This window comes from Schistocerca piceifrons, chromosome 2 (genome assembly GCF_021461385.2).
Source record: "Schistocerca piceifrons isolate TAMUIC-IGC-003096 chromosome 2, iqSchPice1.1, whole genome shotgun sequence".
NCBI classification, from domain to species: Eukaryota; Metazoa; Arthropoda; class Insecta; order Orthoptera; family Acrididae; genus Schistocerca; species Schistocerca piceifrons.
The window spans coordinates 580,549,141-580,572,440 of NC_060139.1; the positions used below are offsets into that span (position 1 = coordinate 580,549,141).

A 23,300-nucleotide genomic window follows, 5' to 3' on the forward strand; every position below is an offset into this window, starting at 1 on the left:
TAAGTGTGAAAATCTTTTTGCTGTGACTATCTGCGACTCAGCATCTCCACTATATGGTGAGTGGCAACTTTCCTTCTCATAACATTGTTACATTCCATCCTAGATTTTCCATTGTTTGATTTGGTTTTAGCAAATCCTGATATATGCACTCTTGGAGTTAAAGCAAAAGTCAACAAATGCAATAAAATTAGTCTCAAGTGTCTTAGCTCACTTTCCACAGCAAGCAGTTGGCAATAATGGAGTAGACTGGTGTGACAGGTTGCTGTACACTATATTATACATTACTGTAACAATATATACTAGAGGGAATAGTGTTGCAACCAGACTTTATTTTGGTCACAACACTTACAGCACACTTTTAGACAAATATTCACTTTATGCTCTCATATTAGTGTACAAAGAGGTAGTGCAAGCTATATGAGAATAGATGATTATTCTTGTTATTCTGAAAATGGCATACAGGTCAAAGAATGCTCCAGTGAGAAAATCCCAGTTTAGGAAGAAAATGAAACAATGGAAACTGCTGGTTGGAATACCAACGATATAAGGAAAAGATAGGTTGCTGCCACACACACACACACACACACACACACACACACACACACACACAAAGGAATCAGCAGTATTTGCTCCCACTTTCCAAGGAGTTTCTGGCATATCGTAGGATAAGTTATCTTATCTAGTATGCAGGTTCTACGAAGGAAGCAGAGTGCCACAGCAAACAAAAGGAATTGACAGAACAGGAAAGGATCATAAAGATATAACTATTCCCATTACGAATGATATGAGGAAATTTGAATGCAGAGTGAGCCACCATGGTAGTCTGGCAAGAGGCTATTTGCCTTCATATCTCACAGTCAATAAAATTTTAATAGATTCTATGAAGAAAGAAAAAGTCAATGATTGAAACATAAGATTAGTCCAATGGAAAGAAAAGCAGATGCATGAACTGTGAACCAGACACAGATTACATAAAATTCGTGCACTGCAGTTTTGTGATGTAATACCTATCAATAAGATTTGCTTTGACATGCAGCAAAACAAGCCTACTCCAAAACTATCAACCAAAGAGATTTTCTATGATAGACAAGTATGGATATACAGTCTGTGCATCATGAACCATACTAAGGAGCAAAAAAGGAAAGTATCATGTATCTACACCTGCTTGGAGACAGAGACTTCAAGAGGATGCAACCATGGGTTGCTTCAATTTTACTGGACTTTTTTTCTGACTTCGATAAGAAAAAACCAAAGGATGGTGCCAGTACCACACAACTTTTCTCAAATTCTTCCAGCAACCAAAATTAAAATAGTTGTATGATGGTGATGCTTATGGCGTTCTTGGGAAAAGAGTGCAAAATTCTATAATATTCATCACTTCTTTCCTGTTTATCTCCTGGACAGAATGTTTGGTAGAATTGAGAAGTCTAAAGAGCATGGAACTCTCAAAGTTCGAAACACAGGCTGGTTGCTAAAAATCTAAAAGACAGAGTACAGAAAGTACTAAATACCAGCCCCATTCAAAACAAGCAGCCAGTGTGTCTTTTCACACAAGAAAATGAAGACATTTGTTAATATGTCAGTAAGTAATACATACTTTAAAGATCCAGCACAAGTTGACATCCTCAGAGGAAAGAAACCATGCCATCCAACAGTATTAACACCCACACTTTTACCGAAACAAAATATGGTTAGCAAAGAAAAGAAGGAAGACATCCCTGCCTTGCTAAAGTGCTATGAAATTCCAAATGATGCAAAAGAGTATTACAAAGATGTCCTAGATGAATAATGAATAGCTGTAACTATGACATGTAATGTAACTACTACCGGCAATACTTTTCATGGCACAGCTATTTATTTGTTACTTTATGTGGTATTGATAACAATGAAATTAGCTAATCAATTACATTAAAACAGCTATTAAAATTATTATTATTATTATTATTATTATTATTATTATTATTGTGTTACACTACTGTATTTATATTATTATTGATTGTATTCTCAATAAAGTTAAAAACAATAAATTAAAAAAAAATGCAATTTATAACAATGTATACAAAAATACATGTTGTGGAACAATGAAGGCGCTTAATAAATACTAAAGTCAATTTAAAAAATAGTTGTAAAAAATTAAAAAGTTATGCAGAACTTAAAAAGGCAAAATAACAGATACCAGCAATAATTACATACATTTATCAACTTTTGAAAAAAACACTGGAAAAATGATAACCTAACATATTTTTACAAAAATTAAATTTTATTGTATTTCATTACAATGTTTTATTTATATCTGAGCAATCTGGTAATCATGTAAAATTTAAAATGTTCAAACATAGACATCCAGGAAAAAAATAGAAAACCTTATTTTAAGAAAAACAGTGTCTGTTGCATTTATCGAGTTTTGAAAAAATGCTCCTAAATTTCAATAATCTCTACAATGATTCCTTTTTAACAGTTGCAGATGAGATAACAAGAAAAACTAATAAATTAGCTTTTCAGTGGTTTCCATGGGAATATGCATGTCATTATTTGATTATACACATGACTCTGTACTTTATACCTGTGGGGGTAACATTTTGATAAATTTTAGTAAGGATACCATTTTTAATTTCCTGTAATGTTTTTATGCTGCTCTTGATATTCAGGCTGGAGGCTTTGCCAAATAAAGTGAGTTAATGAGATTCTGAACAGATTAAAAAAGTATGCCTATTTGGTGTTCAAACTGAATGCTTTCCTTTCACATGCTGTAGTCTACCAATTAATCTAATCAAGCATGCCTGAAGGTGATTATGTCGGCAAGGACTACTGATGTGCAGAAGTTCTTACCTAAAAATCAGTCTTAGACTTAACATTGTCATACACTCATTCGTTTCTTCGCAGAGATGCTAATGCTTGTACAAGAGGCTCCACAGTTTGGAGCTTTACAAGCAGGAACATGAATCACAAGTGTTAGCCACGAAATTCAAAGCTTGAAATTCAAGCTGCATCCAACAAACAGTTTTACTCTGGTAGAATTCTCAATACCAGTGAGCACTCTGCTGAAAAGTGAAATATTCAATCGACAAAGCGAGTTATTTGCTGAGGCAACTGCACCACATAATCCCAATAAATGTACTGAGATGTTAGAATTCCTTTTCCTGTGATGGAATCATATATAAGTATATTACAATAGTGTAATAATTTAAAAAACAAAGTTTAATGCTGTAATATGTGCCATTTTAGTTCACAGTGCATATATAGTGGCAATATTGGCATGACATGAACATAACTACATAAAAGTTCTGTGTACTAAATGAAACTGAAACAAAAGGCACAGAAAACAATGTATTTTACAAAAATTGGCAATAAGCTCCAAACCTTAAACATTTGTGAATATTGTTTTGAATAGGTATTTGTATGTCAAGCCATGACTGTGGATTTAAAAGCACACAAGTCATAAATACTGACAATTTAACAGCCGCCAGCAAGATGTAACTTATATTTCACCTGGTAACTGCAGAGAATATTAATAACACTGTATATCCTTAACTGGAGACTGCTTATTTGTGATGAGTGTTGTATTATTCCCTGTTTGACAGTCCAAATCACTGGTAATGCCAAGAGATTTTGATGCCCATCTTTGTGGTATTATTTCCCATAATAGAGTGGCCAACAAGGACTGGAGACCATAGTGATACAGCCTTTGGCTGTTAGTGTGTGTACACGAGTACTTTCAGTGATTTAGATGTAAAAGCAACTTTTTTTCCACATTGTTAAATATTTACAGTAAAACAAACGGGTCAGTTAGTTTCTGATCATTAAAAATATTGTATGACAGAAATCTAAACAATGACTTGGCCATGGCATTTGGATAAAACATATGGAAAGAATATTAGAATCAAATGTACGAAGTAAATAGTGTGATGAAAAATTAATTATTTGTTAAGCACATTCCCTCCCATTTTCATTCCTATTTTATTGTAAAACAAATAAGAACAGAAATAAACAAAAGCACAGACAAAGGAAGGAAAAATCCTTATGATAAGAGGAGAAACCTTTAAAACACCACAGATAATCTAACAGTGACATGCAACTCAGTTACCACAAGCATTGTAAAACAGTGAGATACAACTCAGTTACCACAAGCACTGTAAAATCCTCCAAACGTATATCACTAGAGAATGACACAAAGTGTAACACTCTAAATAAAGCAAAAATAATTTTGAGCATTGCCAAAAATCAAACAAACAGAAAAATGTCTTAGGACACGGCCTAATGTCAGTGTAAAAAAAAAAAATCAACCAGGATACAAATACTGCCAAGAAAGCCTTCCCTGTATAGTCAAATGAAACTGAATTTGCAAATAATAGCTGGGATGGAAATGATAACACAGTGCAATCATTGTCCACCAGTTTCTAGGATTTCTTTCCCACAATAGTAGCAAACTCTGTACCTGCTCCCAGAACAAATCTCTTACTCTGCAGCAGTGTGTGCACTGTTTAGAAACCTCCTAAAAGATAAAAACTCTGTGCCAGAGAGGGACTCAAACCATGAACCTTGCCTTTCATAGGGAATACTCTTACAATTTGGAAATTATGCCCCCTCCCAACCGCCCCCCCCCCCCTCTTTGCCCGGGTGTGTCTAAGACATGTCTCCACTGTTCCCTTTCTTCTAGGAATGCTAATCCTACAAATTACTCAGCAGATCTTCTGTGAAGTTTGGATGGTAGGAAATGAGTACTGGTGGGCCAGCAAAGCTGTGAGATTGTGTCATGAGTCATGCCTGGATGTTCAGTCAGTAACAGCATTGCCTATGAAACGTAAGTTTTCATTTGCCATAAGTTACTGAACCTGCTAATAAATAACTAAATACAGAAGCATTAGAGCAATTTCAACAACATTCACTGCAATATCCACAGAAATTAATTTAAAAAAAATAAAAGCTCTAAATAGATTACAAAAACAGTGGTAATATACGAACCCTCTACTGTCAGCTTGCAGTCATCTGGCATCTCTTCAAAGTCAGCAAGCTCCTAGAAAAAAATGAAACGTTGTAATACAGAGTTTTCACAAATATTTCTATATCTACACTCCTGGAATTGTACAAGCAATGATCACACGCACGGCACAGCGAACACACCAGGAACCGCGGTGTTGGCCGTCGAATGGCGCTAGCTGCGCAGCATTTGTACACCGCCGCCGTCAGTGTCAGCCAGTTTGCTGTGGCATACGGAGCTCCATCGCAGTCTTTAACACTGGTAGCATGCCGCGACAGCGTGGACGTGAACCGTATGTGCAGTTGACGGACTTTGAGCGAGGGCGTATAGTGGGCATGCGGGAGGCTAGGTGGACGTACCGCCGAATTGCTCAACACGTGGGGCGTGAGGTGCACGTGCCCGTCGACCTGGGACCGGACTACAGCGACGCACGGATGAACGCCAAGACCGTAGGATCCTACGCAGTGCCGTAGGGGACCGCACCGCCACTTCCCAGCAAATTAGGGACACTGTTGCTCCTGGGGTATCGGCGAGGACCATTCGCAACCGTCTCCATGAAGCTGGGCTACGGTCCCGCACACCGTTAGGCCGTCTTCCGCTCACGTCCCAACATCGTGCAGCCCGCCTCCAGTGGTGTCGCGACAGGCGTGAATGGAGGGACGAATGGAGACGTGTCGTCTTCAGCGATGAGAGTCGCTTCTGCCTTGGTGCCAATGATGGTCGTTTGCGTGTTTGGCGCCGTGCAGGTGAGCGCCACAATCAGGACTGCGTACGACCGAGGCACACAGGGCCAACACCCGGCATCATGGTGTGGGGAGCAATCTCCTACACTGGCCGTACATCATTGGTGATCGTCGAGGGGACACTGAATAGTGCACGGTACATCCAAACCGTCATCGAACCCATCGTTCTACCATTCCTAGACCGGCAAGGGAACTTGCTGTTCCAACAGGACAATGCACGTCCGCATGTATCCCGTGCCACCCAACGTGCTCTAGAAGGTGTAAGTCAACTACCCTGGCCAGCAAGATCTCCGGATCTGTCCCCCATTGAGCATGTTTGGGACTGGATGAAGCGTCGTCTCACGCGGTCTGCACGTCCAGCACGAACGCTGGTCCCACTGAGGCGCCAGGTGGAAATGGCATGGCAAGCCGTTCCACAGGACTACATCCAGCATCTCTACGATCGTCTCCATGGGAGAATAGCAGCCTGCATTGCTGCGAAAGGTGGATATACACTGTACTAGTGCCGACATTGTGCATGCTCTGTTGCCTGTGTCTATGTGCCTGTGGTTCTGTCAGTGTGATCATGTGATGTATCTGACCCCAGGAATGTGTCAATAAAGTTTCCCCTTCCTGGGACAATGAATTCACGGTGTTCTTATTTCAATTTCCAGGAGTGTATATTCAGTAAGTCACAGTGTGTGCAGGGCAATTTATCAAAGACACAAGAAAGCTACATCTTTATAAATTAGTTAAACTGAATACTAGTCATGTACGAGGGTGGTTTGTTAAGTCTGGTAAATTTTCACGAAAGAATGGAACATTTTTGCTGTGCCTTCATAGTTGGTAAGCTTAATTATTCCCAGAATTTCAACAATGTACAATGTAAAGTTCATTGTTGACAGCCATCTGAATCGGTCAGTGTGTCAAATGTGACAGAAAATGGAGAAAACCAAATTTTGTGATGTTCTTAAACATTTTCATTTGAAAAGTTGGACCACCACACAAACCAAATCAGAATTGGCTGAAGTTTACATGGACTTTGCATCATCACCGAAGACCATTTAATTTTGGATTGATGAATTTAAACTGGTTGGACATGCACAGAAGGTGAAACACATTCTGGTCATTCAACTGATGTCATAACGAAGGAAACCACTGACAGAATCTATGATGTGGTAATGCAAGACAGCCGAATAAAACTTTGTGAGATTGCTGAGACTGTAGGATCTCAACTAAGTGAGTGCATAATACCCTACTCAGAGAACTGGTTATGATTGTCGACCAAAAGTGCATCCTGCACAACATTTCAACACAATGTCTGGCAATGTTTAATAGCAATTTGCAAGACTTTTCGCCCTGATTTGTAACTGTTGATGAGACATGGATCCATTGTTACACACCACAGTCAAAACAGCAGTAAAAAAAATGAACAAACACTGGTGAAATTGACTGATAAAGGCAAAGATGATTTTGTCAGGTGGTAAGGTGATGGCCACTGGTTTTTGAGATTCCAAAGGAATAATATTCATAGTTTACTTGGAAACAGCAGAACCATAACTGGACTATTATGCTTCATTGCTGGATTGTCTGAAACTTGCATTGGCTGAAAAAAGATCAAAGTTGGCATGCAAAAAAGTGCTCTGTCACTAGGATAATGCATCATCCCACGTATCAACAATAATAATGGCAAAAGTGTATGAATTGGGTTTTGAATTGGTTACTAATCCAGCCCATTCACTTGAATTACCCCAAGGGTCTTCTTGGTTTGCTGGGAAGAAATTTTCATCAAGTGAGGAAGTGATAGCTGCAATAAATGAATATTTTGTAGAGTTTGACAGAACCTATTTTTCTGATGGGATCAAAAAACTTGAAGATCACTGGACCAAGTGTATATCCATCAAAGGAGGCTAGGTCCAAAAGTAAGGTGAGTTATTTATGAAACAAACATTTTTTCTTGCTTCTTTATGAGACTTATCAAACCACCTTCATAGATGTAGATGTAATAACTATGAGGGGCATTTGAAAAGTCCATGCAAAAATAAAAACTACTTACATGTTTGGAGTAAACCTTTTTTATTTTTTGACATAGTCTCCTTTTAGACTTATACACTCCATCCAACATTGTTCTAATTTGTTGATCCCTTCTGAATAATAGGAATTGTCCAAGTCTGCAAAATAGCTATTAGTTGCTGCAATCACCTCCTCGTATGAATAAAATCTTTGTCCTGCCAGCCATTTCTTCAAATTGGGGAACAAATAGTAGTCCAAGGGAGCCAAGTCTGGAGAATAGGGGGGATGTGAAATGATTTGGAATCCTATTTCCATTAATTTTGTGAGCACAACTGCTGAGGAAAGTGCTGTTACATCGTTGTGATGGAAAAGGACTTTTTTGCGGTCCAATTGCTGGCGTTTTTCTTGCAGCTCAGTTTTCAAACGATCCAATAATAATGAATAATATTCACCTGTAATAGTTTTGCACTTTTCTGGACAGTCGATGAGGATTATCCCTTGCAAATCCCAAAAGACAGACGCCATAACCTTTCCAGCTGAAGGAATGGTCTTCGCCTTTTTGGTGCAGATTCTCCCTTGGAAACCCAATGTTTAGATTGTTGTTTGGTCTCAGGAAGATAGTATTGTATCCATGTTTGATCCACAGTGACGTGACGATGCTTAAAGTCCTGCAGATTCTTCCTGAACAGTTGCAAACCAGCCTTGCAACACTTCACATGATTCCGTTTTTGGTCAAGCGTGAGCAATAGCGGAACCCATCTTGCAGATAGCTTTCTCATGTCCAAATTTTTATGCAAAATATTATGTACCCATTCATTCGAGATGCCCACGGCACTAGCAATCTCATGCACCTTAACTCTTGTGTCATCTATCACCAAATCGTGGAATGTATCAATGATTTCTGGAGTCATAACCTCCACAGGGCGTCCAGAATGTTCAGCATCACTTGTGCCCATATGGCCACTCCGAAAATTTTGAAACCACTTATGAACTGTTCTAATCGAAGGTGCAGAGTCACCGTAATGTTTATCAAGCTTCTCTTTAGTCTCCTCAGGCATTTTGTCTTTCATAATGTTTAATCACCACACGAAATTCTTATTCCTCCATTTTTTGACAATCACTCAACTTCCTTGATTCACACGAATGCCAAACACAAAGAAATAGACCAATATAGCTGAAACGTGGTGAGTGTGCTTTCCAAAGATGCTACTAACTAAACATGACCTCAATATGCGCCGGTGGTGCCATCTCTCGGACTTTGCATGGAATTGTCAAATGCCCCTCGTATGAAAAGGAAGATGCAACAATCAGTTGTAGCAAAATAAAAGTACTATTCACATACAAAACAGAATTTTTTCTTGATGAGTGCTTGAGACTATAATTACTTCTTATGTTAGCAAATTAAGTGTATTAGTATTCACAATTTACAGGAATTAATGTGCTATATTCATATGATTAACGTAAGCCATGCCCACTTTTTTTTCAAAAATGGTTTATTAATAGTAACTGTACAATTTATGAACAAATACAGACATATTTACATGAAGCAGCACACAAAAAGTGTCTTTGCTATTAGGCACATAAAAAAGTTTCAGGTTTTTTTGACAGCAGGTAGCATTTCTTTCTTTTAAAGAGTCAGTGCAACTAGGTATTAGCCACCCAAACAACTACAACTGCATGTTTAATGTACTCAGTCAGTTATACGAAGTATGAACTCCAGTGTACCAGGAATGAACTACATTTATTAACCAATAAACAAAGTAGAATCACTTGACACTACTTGAGGCTAGTTAGTACTAGAGACAACTTTGGAAAGAACTGTCAACTATAGCCAAGAAATTATCATCCTATAAAATATTCATGGAATGTCACACTACACACAGAGAACAAAACAAAACACAGCACCTCTAGAAGCTAGTGTTGAACTCTATGATAGTTGAACTCTATGACAGCTCATATAAACATAGCAACTGATGATCTTGATTGCTACAACATCCCCTCAGGAGAAACAGAGTGTCATCCAAAAATCTTGCTGGGAAATGCACTAGATGTCCAGACCATGTTCTACATTCAGGTAGCAGGTCTGCTTTGGGTGGATGCAGTTGTGCTTGAGGATGAGGCTTAGGCTGGTTCTGTGATACGTGTTTTGGTGGTACTTCTGGGAATATGTAAGTTGGTCTCACTATGTCAGTTGAGACTGCAGAAGTTCTGCCATTCAGTACAATGCTCAGAGTTCATACTCCAGTTTCAACAACACAATGCAGGAATGTGTAAGGCAGTTGTAGCATTGGTTTACAATGTTTCTGTGTAGCATTAAATCTATGCACATAGGTTGGTCTTGTTCCATGTCTGAATACTTGCTATGGGCAAATTTGACCAACATGTTCCTTCAGAGGACAAATTAGTTTGTTTGGTCATGGTCAGGTAACTGCATGGAGTTTGGGTTGATGAATTTGCCAGGGAGTCATAGTGCTTCACCATACATGAACTCCAATGATGAAGAATCCATATCCTATTAGGATGTGTTCCAAAGATCAAGCAGGACCAAGGGGAAGGCTGTTGTCCAATTAGTATCGTGACACATCAGTGCAGCTTTCAAGGAAAGGTGCCAACATCCAATCTTTCCATTGCTCACTGGGTGGTAGCTTGTTGTCTTTAAATGAATAGCACTTCAGAACTTGCTAAGTTAGATATGTAGCTCCAATTCAAATTGTTGGCCATGGTCTGTGGTGATGTGGAGTGGACAACTGGAGAACAAAATCCAGCTTGATACAGAATAAAAGGTTAGGATTTCTGCTGAAATATTGTCAGATGGTATTGCTTCCAGCCAAAGAGTGAAGCAATCAATAACAAATAGTGCTGACCATTTGACAGAGGTAGTGAACCTACTACATTGCTGTGCACATGTGCAAATCATGTTGTCATATGTGGAAAATCTCCTACAGGTGCATTCACATGATGAGATATCTTGCTGTGCTGACACTGAATGCACATTCGAGCACACTTGTGACAATCTTTTTGCAAGCCAGGCCATACAAAACATGTTGAAACCAGGTGAGTTAATGATTGAAGCCAGGGTGGTGCGAGCTGTCAGAAAAACCACATCTGTGGAATGCGCACAGCAGATGTGGCCCTTCACTACAAATATCACATAATAGTTTCATATCTGCACCAGGAATATCAACCAATTACATCTGCAGGATGGATGATGCATCTTTCAATAGATTCTGCATTTCTGTGTAAGATTATTGTACCTCTGCAAGCTGTGCAAAATCAATAGCATACGTTACACTGCTAACTTGAAACAGACATTCGACTACATCATTGTCACTGCCTGAAATATGACAGGTGTCAGTGTTGAACTGAGAAGTGAACTCTAAATTATGAGCATTTGTTGTTGTTCTGCCTAAAAGTGTAGATAAGCAGCCTGTGGTCAGTAAAAACTGTGATTCTCTGGCTTGCAAATGGGGGGGAAAAAGTACTTGATCAGTTCATAAACAACAAGAAGCTCATGATCATAAGCACTCCATTTTTGCTGGGAAGGTGAGAGCTAGTGTGAAAGGAAGATGAGTAGTTGCCGAGCACCATCAACTAACCAATGTAATGGTGCACTGATAGCAATCTGGCAAGTGTCTACCAGCAACACAACAGATTCATCCAATGTGGGGCGCACTAGGAGTGCAGAATTTGCTATGATTTGCTTTGCAGCTTCAAAGCCATAAATCATTCCATCTGTACATTGGATCAGAGAATTTCCTTTAGTTTTATGTCTAGAAAGTGCTGCAGTCAGTGGTTCTTTCAATTCAGCTGAGTGAGGCAGAGTATGCCGGTATAAATCTAGCATTCCTACGAAGCAACGTAGTTTCCTGACAGTTTCAGGCTATGTAATTAACATGATGGCTTCTACTTTCCACGACGTGTATAGTGAATCATCCTCCTCTAACATTACCTTTTTTTATATAGAGATAACCAATACCATGTATACTATCAATTCTTGCATAGGTTAAAATTATCTCAGCTGTTTCATTAAAAGAATTTATATGATTTTGTATACAGTGTATTATATTTTAGGCTAAAATGTATAAAAAAGAAATTTATGTGTTACATACAAGCTACAAGCTTTTGAAAATAGTGAAGACACTAAGACAGCGAATTTAATAGTGATATGTGGGAGGGTAAGATTACAAGTGGGGGCATCAGCTAGGATCTGTTGACTGATAACAAAGTCAGCCTGTTGCAGAAGAAGAAAGAAAAGTGATTTATTTCCAGCTTTTATATATACATATGGAAATTCCAGTCAATCGAAGAAAGAAGACCAGAGGACTGCCCAACAAAGTTGTATCAACAATGATGAGAATTTCATATGATATCAACAATGACGGACCAGATGAATTGAAAGAGGACTTTACAACTACGACCTAGGACATCAGAAAAGATAAGCACAAGCCATTTGTGAAATTAACTCTTCTTGGTGGACTCGTGTGATTGCTACCAAAATTAATTTAGATAAGGATAGTGGTGATGAAGTGAAAGCTGTAGGATGTAGCCTGGACATGTTTGAACCAAGTGAAAGTGTAGAAAGCAGACATATAGTGAAAACCAATATTGTGGAGTTGATTTTGGCAAAATTGAGTGCAGTTAATGATAGGTTACCAGAAATAAAAATGGATAACTATAGTAAATTTAGTTCAGTCAATGATCAGTTAACGGAAATATGATCTGAAAACAATAATAAAACGGACAGGGTACAATACCAAATAGACCAACTGAGTAATTAGGTTTTGGAGCTAAAAAATGGGTTGTCAGATAGATTAAAAAGTGTGAATGAAAAAGTCAATGTATTAGAAAATAAATTTATTGTTTTGGAAAATGAGTTAGTTGCACAATCTTCCCAGCAGGAGAAGAATGTTAATGATGTCAGAGTTCAACAGAAGGTCATAGAGGAAAAAAAAATTTAACAGAACTTCAGTAGTTTAACTGTTGAAAACAGTATGCTAAACAGTGCTGTTTTTCTGGTGGAACGCTGGTGGATGCGTACCCCTAAACTTTTTCGTTGACAAAGTAATTTTTTTAAGATGTCGAGAACTTGGAAATGTGCCAAAGATTTATTTCACAGACGTAAATTTTTTATTTCATTTTTTTTTATGTTGGTGATTGCAATAGGAACGATACCAGTGCATTTTTTGGTGGGAAAATCGATGTCATTGACTGTTTCAAGCGTTTCGAAGCTGTGGCAGCTGTTCTCGACAAATGAATCACTGGCACCAAGTTCGACAAGCATGTAGTGCCTTCGCCCGCTAATAGTGGGCAATGGTAGTGCTAAACGGATATGTGTACGCTCAAATCGCATGCTTCAGTTGAGGTGATGTAAACTGAAGTGTTCGATACCAACCACTTTCTCTTGTATGTTTGTGTGTTCCTCAGTATCACCTGCTTCATATGAGCTGTAAAGTCAACTGAAGAGTCTGATATTTTTTTTTTTTTGGGGGGGCGGGGGGGGGGGGGGGGGGGAGGGGTAGGTCGGGCGACATGTTGATAACGTCATGACTAAAAGCAGATGGGTGGTATCACATGCTTCAGTTATAACTAATTTTTGTTGCATGATATCCCATGTCAGAGTACCCTCAAACTTTTTTTTTTTTAGAAAAAAAGCACTGATGCTAAATAATGTAAAAGTTCTACATCAAAACATTTCAGTAGTTCAGGAAAATTTCACTCACAATAATCTGTATTCAAACAATGGTATTGTGTTGTCCAACACTCCAATCAAAAGTTTTCCATCAGACAATTTACATCCAGTGGATTTTCTGCACCACTGTGGACGTAGTTTTGTGTCAGGTATGAGTGACAACCAAAAGATTAAATTTGTTAAAAGATGTCTTTCATGGGTAAATAAAAATTTAAGTCAATGGGAAACATACCAAAGTTTCAAAAAAAGTTTTTTCAAATAAATTTTGGTCAGAAGCTGAACAAGGGAGAATTAAAAGTGAATTTCTGAATGGTTCAAATTATAGGAATAGGGACGGTGCACTGAAAGAGTTCTATAAGAATCAACTTAAGAAATTAGCACACCTTGACAGGCCATTTGACGAAATGACATTAATTGATGCACTAAAAAAGAGATTACTAGAAAGGTTGCAGCAGGATTTAGTACATGGACCTGACAATTGTCTAGAACAATTTTTATGATATGTAGACAGGCTGGATAAGGCAGTAGAAAGAAACATGTATCATAATAACTGAAATGATAGAGATCACGATGGTAACAACTAAAGAAACAGAGATAGTGATAAAGTTAATCAAAGTCAACATGGTAATACAGACAGAAACTTTGAACATCAGTAGAATAGGTACAATGGAGATAACTATGGGCAATATAATAGGAGAAACAATCATAGAGGCAAATATTTAGGAAATGGTGGTCCGCCTCAATGAAGGTCCACAGTTTCGGAGCAAGGAGACACAACAAGTACAGCACCCCCAATTTACAAGTACATTTGGATGACAATAATAGTATTAATAATGTGGCACAGGTATTTGAAGTTGAATGGAAGGAACATCAGATTTCTCATTTATGCTTTGATCAAAAGTTTTGGAATACTACATTTAATTATAATGATGTAGGTATTAATCACAAACCAAAATGTCAGAGTAATGAGAATTTTGATGTAGTGTGTACTAATGATTTCTTATCTTGGTCAGTGTTACTGATATATGTAAAACAAGTGATGACTGTATTGGATCTGAATTAGATGCTATTTTTTTATGTAAGAGTGAATGAGAGCTGTGAATTGACTCAGGTTGATAAGTCTGAGACCGATATCTTATTGCAAATGAATGTAAGTGAGATGTGTAACTTCGATAGTGATGAGAATTGTGATGTTAATGATGTTGTTGATGAAGTAATTTTGGAGGAATATGGTGATGATGATGATGATGATGAGCATCAGGTTTTTGTGGAGTTAAAGAATAATGAAGTTTCAGAGTTAATTGTGAATACAGGTAAGATAAGTGATGTTTGTGATGATGTAAGTGAGAGTCATGGAATACCAGTCTAGTCAAAGCAGTTTTTCATTAATGTCATGCAGAGTAATGATCTAAACAGCAAAATTGAGTTAGCTGTACGCCTAGAGAATAAAGGTGAAAATTGTTGGAAATTTGTTCAAGACCAGATTGATGACAGCAGAGATAAATTTGCATTCTGGAATGAGCTAGCTGCAGTTAGTCAAAATTTGTATCCAAATTGGTGGAATGGAGTGAAAGAAGATCTACGTAAAATGTGTAATTTTGACAGTAAGGTATTTTGTGCTCCTTCTGTAATAAGTAATGTTAATTGTTCTATGGAACCCTTTCAGTGTGTTTGATCTTTACCTGACAACACGTGTAACCAAAGTAATGCTATGATATTGGTGAAGTTGATAAAGCCCTGCAAAAACAGTGTGGATGTAGTAGCACATGATGAAACTGAAAGTGATCTTTCACATGAAGTGTCTAATAACTGAGATGATAATCCAGATTTTGGATGTCCTTACATTAAGATTAAGATTGATTAGTGGGAAGGGAACTGTTTGACCGATACAAGTAGCCTGATTTGTGGTATATCTGAACAATTTAGAGACAAAATCCAGTATAGTAAGAATTTTGGGGAAATGTCCGTTGTAGGTGTAAAAATAAGAGGAGCTATAGGTAAGCAAAGCAAATTGGTAAAATCTTATGTACTTTTAATGTTTAGCATGAAAGGCAAGACCTTTGAATATGGATACTTAGTGATCTCTAGTCTGGAAGAAAATATAATTCTCAGTACGGATTGGATAGTGAAAGTTGAGGCTTGTTTTGGATGGAATGCTAAAGAATTATTTATTTTGAAACCTAAAAGTAATACTTTAAGTGAAAACTAATTTCTGTATCTTAAACTGTGGGAGAAGTTGTAACTACACACATCAAAAAAAGTTTTGCATCACCCCAGTTCCCAGAATTCTTGAAGATAGATGTTGACTGTGGATGTCGTATCACAGGCACAGTTCCTCTGACTTTTCAGAGACGTCACTAAACCCACCCAAAGACGTAAACAACAGTGGACAAGCAGTGCCTATTAGACAGAGAGGGTCGACAGCTGATGAGTTCCAGTCATTCCACCAGGAAGGAGGTACAGAGCTCAGGTTGCCTGTAGTTCAACCATGCCTAGACAGTCAATACCACACTTTGATCATGTCCGCATTGTTACTCTGTGCCAGGAAGGGCTCTCAACAAGGGAAGTGTCCAGGTGTCTCGGAGTGAACCAAAGCAATGTTGTTTGGACATGGAGGAGATACAGAGAGACAGGAACTGTCATGACATGCCTCGCTCAGTCCACCCAAAGGCTACTACTACAGTGGACGACCGTTACAGATTATGGCTCAGAGGAATCCTGACAGCAACACCACCACGTTGAATAATGCTTTTCGTGCAGCCACAGGATGTCGTGTTACAACTCAAACTGTGCGCAATAGGCTGCATGATGTGCAGCTTCACTCCCGACGTCCATGGCAAGGTCCATCTTTGCAACCACAACACCATGCAGCATGATACAGATGGGCACAACAACATGCCAAGTGGACTGCTCAGAATTGGCATCATGTTCTTTTCACTGATAAGTGTCACATATGCCTTCAAACAGACAATCATCGAAGATGTGTTTGGAGGCAACTCGATCAGAATGAACGTCTTAGACCAGGGGCGGGCAGGAATCCTGCACGTGTGCGGTGCACTTGCACGCATGCAGTTAACAGGTGTTCTGCGTGCACACAGGGGCAAGCTGGCCACCCGCTTATCTCCCCTCCCCACCATACCTTCTGTCCGCTCCTTCCTATGCAACGCGTTTTGTTTCGTAGCTTGCTTTATTGAATGAAGGAATAAGATTAGTAGGAGTGCTTGAAAGATATCGTGGTTTGAAAGAGTACCTATTACCTATGATACGTTTTATTTAATTATCACAGGTGGAGTGGAACAAAATTTCTACATACAGACAAACACAAACAGTTACTTAAATTTTCATCACTGATGTTTGCTCTTAACTGACACTTACTAACTCAGGAAATGGTTTTCCAGCTCTCGGTATATTAAGCGCAATCTTATAACTTCCACGTACCGCTGGGCTATTATTGTTGTCGCCCTGAAAAATTGAAAACAGTGCTCCATAAAATGTTAAATCAGTTAGATGAGAGATATGATGAAAGGAAGTCGCAGATCTCTCGTGACCACAGCAACTACGACAGATTCATCTAGAATCATCAGATCGCTCTTCTTAAGCTCAATTTCCCCATCCGCTCAGAATCCGACAATAAATTGTACTCGTCCTTGTGAAATTTGTTATAATGGCCTTCAATACTATACTTTTGCTGACCAGCGAGAATACTGCCACATATTAAACATTTCGAATTTTCACGTTTTTGCACAAAGAAAAAACGATTCTCCCATTACTTTTTAAAAGATAGCAAATCTACACTTCTCCGTTTCCTTGTTTCACTCTGCATTTTCCGGTTCTTGAAATACAATGTTCACTACGTAGTGGTCGCTACGCATCAACATCCGCAGCTTAGCCTGGCACTACACTGCCGCAACCTGCCGGCTGTCGCCTGTGCCCCAGTCGACGATTGCACGCGAGCAGCACACGTGCAGCGCTGTGCGCTCATGAGCCGCGTGCAACGTTTGCCCGCCCCTGCCTTAAACACACTCTCCAGTGAGTGCAACAAGGTGGAGGTTCCCTGCTGTTTTGGGGTGGCATTATGTGGGGCTGACGTATGCTGCTGGTGGTCAAGGAAGGCACCGTAACAGCTGTACAATAAGTGAACTCATCCTCCGACCGATAGTGCAACCATATTGGCAGCATATTGACAAGGCATTCATCTTCATGGATGATAATTCTCACCCCCATCATGCACATCTTGTGAATGACTTCCTTCAGGATAACGACATCGCTCAACTAGAGTGGCCAGCATGTTCTCCAGACATGAACCATATCGTACATGCCTGGGATGGATTGAAAAGGGCTGTTGATAGACAACCTGACCCTCCAACCACTCTGAGGGATCCCCACCAAATCACTGTTAAGGAGTGGGACAATGTGGACTAACGGTGCCTTGATGAACTTGCGGAAAGTATACCACGACGAATATTGGCATGCATCAATGCAAGAGGATGTGCTACTGGGTATTAGAGGTACTGGTGTGTACAGCAACCTAGACCACCAACTCTGAAGGCCTCACTGTATGATGGTACAACACACAATGTGTGGTTTTCATGAGCATTGAAAAGGGCAGAAATGATGTTTACGTTGATCTCTATTCCGATTTTCTGTACAGGTTCAAGAACTCTCGGAACCGAGGTGATGCAAAACTTTTTTTGATGTGTGTATTTGCAAAACATTGTGAACCAAGGTGAGTACCAGGTGTATGAGGATGATATAGATTTTGATGAGACTGAAGATCAGGATTCTAAAGTAAGGGAAGTTATGACTCTTAATGACATACAAAGGAAACAACTTAGAAATATGTTATTGGAGTTTAAAAATGTGTTTAGTGAAAAACCTGGGAGAGTGAAAGGCTATCAGTGCATGCTTTACCTTAGAGATCATCAACCTTTCTTTATCAAGCCATTTTCAAAAAGGAATGAGGTAGAGAAAGAAATTCAGAAAATAGAAACATGGGGTGTAATAGTGAGAAGTAGGAGTGGTTACAATAATCCTTTAGTTGTGCTAAGTAAGAGAAATGGTGGAGTGAGAAGTGTTTTGGACTCGACAGATTTGTCTCTTACCTTTTGTATTATGACAGACAGTAGTGATGTTGGATTGGGTGCTCATTTATTTCAGAAGGTTGAAGTTGATGGTGTTATTGAACATAGATCTCTTGCATTTGCGTGTAGAGAATTGCAGAAACATGAAAAGACATACACTGTTACTAAGAAAGTACATTAGACTATAGATTGGGCATTCAACAAATTTAAAAATTATTTACTAGGTCACAAAGTCATCTTCTATACCAATCACAAAGCACTATGTTATCTTGAGGTGTGTAAGCTGTAACATAACATAATTACTTGTTGGGCCTTGTTTTTACGACAGTTTAATTATGAAATCATATACATTAAGGGCACAGACAATGTAGTTGCTGATGCTTTGTCTAGGCTACCTTTAGGAAGTTAATTATCTAACAACTTTGGAGAAGGAGAAAAAGAGTTTAACAGGTTGAAAGGTGTGAAAGAGGAGCACGTTGGGTAAGAAAGGAGGAAAAAAGAGAAAACAGTATTATAAGGTACACAAAGGTATTTTATTCAGGAAACATACGACTGACTCAGAGGACTGGAAACTAAGTTGGCTGGAACAATGTATTGATGCTTTAATTACTTAAACACATGAAAGTTTTGGTTATTGTGGATCAACCAAATGCACACAAAAGATTCAGAAAAACATCTATTTTTATAACATAGGAAGAAGAGTCAAGAAGAAGACTGCCAGCTGTAAAAGAGTGAAGGTAAGTAATCAAACAAGTAGAGGACAAATGCAAAACATACTGCCTAATAGTAACCTAGATCTTGTATTTGTGGATGTTTATGGGCCTTTACCTAAGTCTAAGAATGGATTTTAATATGTTTTTGTGGTGATTGATGTATTTTCGAAGTTCATAAAGTTGTTTCCTCTCAAGAAAACTACCAGTAAGCAAATAATCTCTAAGTTCAAAAACAGATATTTTCATCATATGGGTATCCCTAATATGATAATGGTTCTCAGTTTACATCACAAGCTTGGAAAGATTTTGTTGATCATATTTGTTAATTAAATTTTCCATAAATAATCCATAACAATTTGAGAAAAACAGTGATGGCTCTATCTACAACACTAGAGGGAACAATGACCTATATTACCCATTATTAAAGCTGTCAGGGCCTCAGAAAGGAGTTCAATATGCAGCAACAAAAAGTTTGGATGGTTTGTCCAGCATCATAAAATATCTGACATGTAGCAAAGCAAATTCTAAATCTAACCTAAAATTTTTAAATCATTTCTCCTGTACAACACCTTCAATTGAATGGACAAATTTCTGTTTAAATGTGGTAGGCTGTAAGACAACCTTGACTTTCAGTGTAGTTGCATGACTAGGACTATAATGTAATGTTTTCACTACTAGAAACACTTATCAGCTACACACATCCTGTAAATTGACTTGTTCCACATAATTTTGATAAAGGAATCATTCAAATGATCTAAGTAACATGTGACTAACTAACTAACTAACACACCTGTATCAATCTTCTCAGTTCCTTGCAGTCTTCTCTCCTTGCCTCCCTTATTATCACATTTTCCATTGTGATCTTTATTTATACAGAGAGGTCTTGGTGATAAAAGTATAAATGTAATAATGAAATGAAGAACAAGACTGGGAGTGGCAACTTCAACACTGTTTATTGTAGATGTGAACAACTCAGCTCGCTGCCTTTGATGATGGCTGCAAAGACACAAAGTTCATGAAAAACAACTATGAAACACACACTTAAATGTTATGGTATAAGATCTCAGTTACCAAAAACTGTTTTCATTTCACCAGTGTGAGTGGATGGTTATTTACTTACACATCACCAGCTTTCAGAGAAGTCTTTTATCCCTTATGCTTCAGAGTTTCTGCACTAATGTTCTGTACAAAAGGAATAGCCCAAGTAAATCCAAACTTTTATGATGGATGCAATTTTGTGTGATGAAATTAAGTAGTGATTTCATATTATGATGCTGTGTTGCAAGCTTATACCACTGCAATTGAGTAAGAAAGCTTCATGTTTTTTTTTTTTTTTTTTTTTTGTCATTTCAACCATCTATCCTTTTTCTTTTCCTTGTGCCTGGACTTTAACTTGAGCCTCGTACTTCCACTTGACATTCCTAAGCTGTTCCTTCCACACTTCAGTCCATGTTTTGCCAGTTTTTAGTTATGTGTTTTCTTGGAAACTAAGGTTCTCTTGGAGTTTCTTCTTGAATGAAATACATTTCAGGATATCCTGTGTTATCCCCACTTCTTGCAGGTATATTTATGCACTGGTGAACCACACCTCTTGGGTTGTATTGTTCAGGAAATTGTGGAACATACAATTGTTCTACCCAGTAGGATACACATGATCAGTGTTATCATAGAAAATAAACCTCCCCTAGAAATGGTATCTGTCAGTTTACATGTGTGTAGAGTAATAGTTTTGTTGTTTACATGTGTGTATAGTAATAGTTTTGTTGTCGTCTGAATTCACTGTTTTCTTTGGATGGACCTAAAGTTTTTCTCAAAAGCTGCCATTATATTGTTTGTAATTCCTCATTCAGATCTTTTCTATCTATAACAAAGGAAACAAAAGAAAAATTCGGAGTAGGTATTAAAATCCATGGAGAAGAAATAAAAACTTTGAGGTTCGCCAATGACATTGTAATTCTGTCAGAGACAGCAAAGGACTTGGAAAAGCAGTTGAATGGAATGGACAGTGTCTTGAAAGGAGGATATAAGATGGACATCAACAAAAGCAAAACGAGGATAATGGAATGTAATCGAATTAAGTCGGGTGATGCTGAGGGAATTAGATTAGGAAATGAGACACTTAAAGTAGTAAAGGGATTTTGCTATTTGGGGAGCAAAATAACTGATGATGGTCGAAGTAGAGAGGATATAAAATGTAGACTGGCAATGGAAAGGAAAGTGTTTCTGAAGAAGAGAGATTTGTTAAGATCGAGTATAGATTTAAGTGTCAGAAAGTCGTTTCTGAAAGTATTTGTATGGAGTGTAGCCATGTATGGAAGTGAAACATGGACAATAAATAGTTTGGACAAGAAGAGAATAGAAGCTTTCGAAATGTGGTGCTACAGAAGAATGTTGAAGATTAGGTGGGTAGACCACGTAGCTAATGAGGAGGTATTGAATAGGATTGGGGAGAAGAGAAGTTTGTGGCACAACTTGACTAGAAGAAGGGATCAGTTGGTAGGACATGTACTGAGGCATCAAGGAATCACAAATTTAGCATTGGAGGGCAGTGTGGAGGGTAAAAATCGTAGAGGGAGGCCAAGAGATGAATACACTAAGCAGATTCAGAAGGATGTAGGTTGCAGTAGGTACTGGGAGATGAAGGAGCTTGCACAGGATAGATTAGCATGGAGAGCTGCATCAAACCAGTCTCAGGACTGAAGACCACAACAACAACAACAACAAAGAAATTTACAGGATACATCATCCAGTTATATAACAGTGTAGTAATGCCATATCTTGGCCTTAATGGATATTAATTTTTTCTTATAGACATTTGGTTAGTTGATATATCACTTCCATTTTTCTGATCCACAATGCATAGACTTCTTTCTGGAGGTGTTTGAACCTATCCACTCTCCTAGATATTTAAATTTCTCCATCTACTCTTGGTTTTCTTCCTTCTACCCTAGTAGTTTGGGTACTAATTTTTATGCATGTTATAAACCCAGTTTCTGAAACCAGATCTCTAGCTCCACTTTTGCTGCTTGAGTCTTCAATTCATTGATTTGCACTGCAGGTGTGTCCAGCAACCCAGAAAAAAGAAAATGTGACACCATCTGCAAAGGTTTGGCAACCAACTGTGAAATTTAGATTTCTACAGCCAGGCTTGGCCCAGTTTTCAACACTTTTAAACAATAGAAAATCCAGGATGGAATGTAACAATATTATATACTCACCATGTAGCAGAGTGCTGCTGCTAGCAGTGGTTTTTGTGTGTGTGTGTGTGTGTGTGTGTGTGTGTGTGTGTGTGTGTGTGTGTGTGTGAGACTCAGCATCTCCATTATATGGTGAGTAGCAACTTTCCTTTTCATAATATGTTTTCAACACCTTTGTTATTCATTCCTTTCCATCACTTGGAGACTACTTTCTCAAGTACACACTAAACAGCAGAAGTGAGAGTCCATATCCTTGCCTGACTTCTGTCCTGATTTCAAAATTATCTGTAATCTCTCCCACGAATTTCACTTTGGAAATGTGGTCAGTAAGAGTTTGTTGGATAATAGCCCTCATTTTGTTCTTTAAGCTCAACTGTTTCAGGATTTTGAGAAGGGGTGTTCAATCAATGAACTTGTAAACCATTTTGAAAACTATTAGGGTCACTACAAATTTCTGACATTTATGTTTCTGCTGAAAGACAACACATTCAAGATGCATGTTCTGTTGGGTACATGAACAACTTTTCATGACCTCTCTTTGATATTCATTTAGTCACGAGTCCAACTGTTTTTCTGCCCTGCAGTGAAACACTTGTGAAAGAATCTGCTATATAATTAACAGAGCTGTCACATATTACACACTTTACTAATTTAGTGGGTGTATCATTGTGAAGGACCGGCCATACAGAATTGACTCAGTTTCCCAGATGTTGTGGTTTATCTCAATTAGGTTATTAATCATACTGCTTCCTACGTTCAACCACATTTCAAAAATAACTGTGTCTTTCCCTGGTGACTTGTTTTTTAGTGAATATATTAGCTGTCTAAAAGTGGATAGGTCTGTTATTTTCGAATTCAAAATAATTCGCCAGCATGTGACAGTTACTCTTACTATTGTAACAACAAA

General features: G+C 38.3%; 1 protein-coding gene across 6 annotated transcripts in view; it reads right to left on the reverse strand.

Annotated features, from left to right (window-relative positions):
* LOC124774975 (thialysine N-epsilon-acetyltransferase-like) overlaps nt 1-23,300 on the reverse strand; it is a 137,337-nt gene that overhangs the window by 80,036 nt on the left and 34,001 nt on the right. For 3 of the 6 annotated variants that reach the window (XM_047249713.1, XM_047249715.1, XM_047249712.1), the window contains exons 2-3: nt 19,987-20,192; nt 4,963-5,014 (exon numbers count right to left, since the gene is read on the reverse strand). In XM_047249713.1, coding sequence (XP_047105669.1) covers nt 4,963-5,014; nt 19,987-20,052 — 118 coding nt within the window. In that variant the 5' untranslated portion in view covers nt 20,053-20,192. Of the gene's footprint in view, nt 1-4,962; nt 5,015-18,504; nt 18,629-19,986; nt 20,193-20,316; nt 20,379-23,300 lie in introns of those variants that run through there. The other 3 variants (XM_047249714.1, XM_047249717.1, XM_047249716.1) reach the window with 3 other exon arrangements.